Genomic DNA, 4453 nt, shown 5'->3' on the forward strand with positions numbered 1-4453 from the left:
TTGCACCTAAATCCATCAATGATGAGGAAATAAGAAAATAAGAAAATAGAAAAGACATACAGCTGCATAGTCTTCATCTCGTAAACCAATGCTTGGGCAGACGATGCGTTGGCAGCCGTCTTGACGGCGACGGATCGGTCGTTGTAGATGCCCTTGTACACGGCCCCGTAGCCACCGGCGCCCAATGGACTAGAAATGTCCATCTCAATCTCCGTCTCTGACACCTAACGACGTCATTAGTCTGAAAATTCATCCAGCCAGACGACACGGACTTCAGGAATCGCACTGTGCGCAGCCGCCTGAAGCATCGTCGCCATACGTCGATGGCCTCTTTGGATGGCGAGAATCACCGGTGTCACACCCGCCTATGAAATATAAAGTTGTCGTTGGTGCTTTCGATCGCTGGTGCGGGTTACCGAGTTGCAGACGTCCATCTTGATATCTGGCGCACGCAAAAGAGCGTCCAGAGCCTTGTGGTCGTCGCGTTGCACAGCGAGATGCAGGAGCGAGTCGCCTTCCTATAGCCATTCCTTCAGTTCTCGGATGACAAGTCGTCTCCTCACCTCGTTCATGGCGTTGGGGCTCACGCCGCTTGCCAAAAGCACTACTGTCTGGCGGTAGTCTCGCTTGCACACGGCGTCAACGAGCTCGGCACCACGCTAAGTGATTTGACTTGCGTCAGCTTCAAGTCGACAGGAGGCAGGAGGTCGTACCTGCGCGTTGGCTTTGGCTTCAACACGATTGAGAATGGCGCGGACGCGATCGTTCGTTGCTAGCATCAATGGCGTCTCGCCCGACTAGAGACAGACATGTCGAGCTTACTTTGTGATTAGTAAGTACCGTAGTCATCGCAAAGACGTTGGCGTTGGCGCCCAAAAGAGACTCGACAACGCTCGCATGCCCCTTGGCGGCCGCAACGTGCAAGGGTGTGTGACCTATCTAGTCGAAGATCGACTCACATACTGAGAAAATAGAGTGCAGCGTGCGTACGTGGTTGATCGCGTTGACATACGTCTCGTCCTTTGCCACCTTGAGCAGAGACGTGACGATGGCGACGTGGCCGCTGCCAGCCGCGAGGTGCAGCGCAGTCTCTCCATGCTAGAGCAAAGTCGGTTTTGGCAACCAGCCAAGGAACATTCAAAGTGCAAACCTCGTTTGCTAGCGTTGGGCTGGCGCCAAGAGAGAGAAGACGCTCCACAACACTCGTGTCGTTGGTCGCGGCCGCTTGAAGGAAGACGGTCTTGACCGCGTCAGAGTGTTGCATAAGTGCTCGCGTTGTCTAACACATTGCTACTGTGGAAAGAGAGGATACTGCAAAGGCGTGTACTCCATCCTGGCTGGCAATCTCAAGGTTGTTCAGAGTCGATCGGAGCAGCGGCAAGTCGTGTGCCTCGAGAGCCCTCTGCAACACGGCCATAGCGTGCTAGAGCAGTTGCAAGCGTTGTCTCACGACTCGATCGACGAGCGCAATGCGCGTACGTTATCGCGGGCGCTGGGGTTGATGGCTTCTTGCTACGCCAGACGATAATACGACCGGAGTGGCATCACAGAACGAGCTACCATAGGCTTGGAAAGCGAGTCTCGCAAGAGCTGGACGACGCTAACATGTCCTTTCTTTTCTGCGATCAGAAGGGGCGATTTGCCAAACTACAATGGACCATACACCGCGCTGCTCATATTTCTCGTTGCGCCAGGAGAATGACGGGACGTACGTTGTCGTAGACGTCGATGGCCGCGCCCTTGGCGAGCAAGAGGCGGGTGATCTCCACGTGGCCTCCGGCAGCAGCAAAGAAACATGGCGTTCGACCATACTACACATCGACACATAGAAACCTCGACAAATGCCAACACGGTACTTGGTCCAGCGCGTCGACGGTCGCGCCCTTCTCAAGCAAGAAGCGGACTACGTCCAATTGACCATCGTAAACAGCGTAGTGCAATGGTGTCCACTCGTTCTACGCCGATATACGTGCACCCGATGCGCGAGATACCCACACACGTACGTAGCTTGTGGCGTCGATGGCGGCGCCCTGTGCAAGCAACCGAGCGACGACTTGCAACTGACCAGCGGATGCAGCAAAATGCAAATCCTAGCAGGCCAGAGACTTTTAGAACCTGACGATCGTGGCGCGCTTACGTCGTCGGTGTAGGTAGTGCTGACACCATTTTTGAGGTCGGCGATACCGCCAGCCACGGTGCCTGCTTCTGGAGCAGTGCCAGCCGCTGCCTGCACGGTCGCAACCTCGTGGGCATCCTTCATGACGCTTGCGCGTACCTCCATCGTCGCCGTTGACACGCCTCGCAAAGTCGAAAATTGACTTTGCCTTTTTTCCTGCACGGTGATTGGCTCAAATCGAATAGGCGTATCGAGACTGCGTCGCGCAGTTGTCGTCGCGACAAGAGAATCGTATATCGCATGACAACTTGTCTCATTGTAGTGGTCAAAACAACAAGGATGCTAACGTTATGAGCGCCGTTGCTGCACGGTATTAGCGCCCACGAGAACGATACTACGAGAAAGGTGCATGTCACATATTGTTGGCCGCTGATTTGCTCGCATCGAGTCGCGCGACTCGTCTCGGCAGGTGCGTGTTGGTCCAATCAAGAAGGGGAACTCGATAGCGAACCCGAGGATCGTATCAAGCACCCTCGTTGGCGTCGCGTCGGATGAAGGACGAGTGCGATCGGGCGTTGCGTGTCATCCGGATAAACCATGTCGTGGCGTTGTGGGTTGACAAAACGAGAAGCGCCAGTTTGTCAAGTGACGTGAACGACAATGGACGGGGTAGTACAGGGCCGAGCCTGGCGTATATCGCTATAGGCTTAAGGAGCCATGTAGGAAGCGCTTCTCAAGGCTGCAGAAGAGGGCAACGTGGCCAACGTCCGATTCTATCTCAAGCAGGTGGTCAACATGACCTGCATGAACCGTGTACGTGGCACCTCGACGTCGATTGTCCATCGTGATTGATGTATATTGGCGTAGAGTGGTCAGACGCCATTGCACTTGGCTGCTGGAAATGGTCGACTGAAGATTGTCCGCTTTTTGCTCGAGAAGGGCGCCGATATTGAAGCTCCGGACAAGGTACGTTTGAGCTTTGCGTTGATATCCCTCATGTACCGTATGTATTCATATGACTATTGGCGTAGAATGATAAAACGCCTTTGCACTTTGCTGCTTTCAGGGGCAAGTTGGAGGTCGTCCGCTCTTTGCTCGAGAAGGGCGCCGATATTGAAGCTCCGGACAAGGTACGTTTGTGCTTTGCGTTGATATCCCTCATGTACCGTGCGTATTCATATGACTATTGGCGTAGGATGATAAAACGCCATTGCACTTTGCTGCTTTCAGGGGCAAGTTGGAGGTCGTCCGCTCTTTGCTCGAGAAGGGCGCCAACGTCGACGCCAGAGACATTGTACGTTCATCGTCTCTTCGCATAATGCGCTATGAGAGATACAAAACTTCGGGACGTGGAGAGAGGCATGCTGAACAAAACCACGGCGCTGGATGTGGAACTGCTGCGTATCAACGCGGATGTCACCTGCCCCACCTGAGCTGCGTGCAGCGGTTTTGCGTCAACGTCATTCGTGCGTCATAGAATGTGGCCTCCCATCCTTTCTATTTCAAAAGCGGCGAAAAGAAATCGCGTCGACAGTGGCGCTTGACGAGCCCACGAGTCGTACAGCGACAGAATGTACTCAGCATATGGTACAAGCACGAGATTGACTAACGTTAATCGTATGGCAACCCGAGCGAGCAAATGCTCGCAATACAATGTCTGTCAAGGGTTAACAAAAAGCATTTCTTCTTGATCGTTGACAATACAGAGTGTCATTGTCGGCCAAGCTCGTGGAAACGAGACTGGACGCAAAAATGCGTCGACAACACCTCTCGCCCACGGTTTCGTAAACCGGTTCATTGAACCGAATGGCACCCAATGGTGCGACTTTGGCAGACCAAAAACAGCAAGCAAGGCGCTCTACATGAAGCGCGCGAAGTTCTGCGAGAGTGCTTCTCGGCGACGCACCGATGTTGCAATGTGAGTAGAGTAGTTACCAGCTAGCTCCAGTCATGAGTTCCAGCTCTTAATACTAGTACCGGTTCTATTGACAGAAACGCAGCAGCACAGCTCTTGTTACCACAGACTCGTGCTCAGGTTTTGTGCAGCACGCGCGAGAGACACTGTTGCACCTGTCGCGTATCACTATTTCGATCGAGTCAAGCGCAGCGCGTTGTTCGTGTCGGCAACGATGCTGAAGACGAGTAGGACAGTCAAACTGTGCGAATTGTAAGGTTCGTCGAGCTCCATTTCGTTGCAACCGACCTTGATCTCATTTTTCGCCCCAGGAAACACAACGGCTTTGCATTAGAAATCGTATGTCGCGTCAACAGCTGGCGATCATCATTCTGCCGTCAGAGGTACTCGTGACGTGCCCAGAGCCAAGCAGTTTTCGCCTT

General features: G+C 53.5%; 2 protein-coding genes across 3 annotated transcripts; one reads left to right on the forward strand and one right to left on the reverse strand.

Moving 5' to 3' along the window:
* Positions 1-149: 149 nt before the first annotated feature.
* On the reverse strand, positions 150-2299 carry SDRG_11787. 2 transcript variants are annotated; one of them, XM_008617841.1, is made up of 16 exons: positions 2276-2299; positions 2138-2227; positions 2004-2090; positions 1857-1955; positions 1713-1811; positions 1561-1647; positions 1480-1512; positions 1328-1423; positions 1151-1279; positions 991-1098; positions 841-939; positions 714-797; positions 564-659; positions 417-514; positions 273-365; positions 150-224 (listed from the first exon to the last, which is right to left on the reverse strand). In XM_008617841.1, the coding sequence occupies exons 1-15, from the start codon at positions 2279-2281 to the stop codon at positions 356-358; spliced, it is 1221 nt and encodes a 406-aa protein (XP_008616063.1). In that variant the 5' UTR covers positions 2282-2299; the 3' UTR covers positions 150-224; positions 273-355. The 2 variants fall into 2 exon arrangements, with proteins under 2 accessions (XP_008616063.1, XP_008616062.1); XM_008617840.1 differs by having other exon boundaries at positions 2138-2299.
* A 477-nt stretch (positions 2300-2776) lies between these two features.
* On the forward strand, positions 2777-3549 carry SDRG_11788 (hypothetical protein; the record flags this gene model as incomplete). The annotated part of the gene is made up of 6 exons (XM_008617842.1): positions 2777-2785; positions 2840-2929; positions 2984-3082; positions 3148-3246; positions 3312-3410; positions 3472-3549. 6 exons carry the CDS (start codon positions 2777-2779, stop codon positions 3547-3549), a joined length of 474 nt encoding a protein of 157 aa, XP_008616064.1.
* Positions 3550-4453: the final 904 nt, after the last annotated feature.

Source organism: Saprolegnia diclina, assembly GCF_000281045.1.
Source record: "Saprolegnia diclina VS20 unplaced genomic scaffold supercont1.44, whole genome shotgun sequence".
NCBI classification, from domain to species: domain Eukaryota; phylum Oomycota; class Saprolegniomycetes; order Saprolegniales; family Saprolegniaceae; genus Saprolegnia; species Saprolegnia diclina.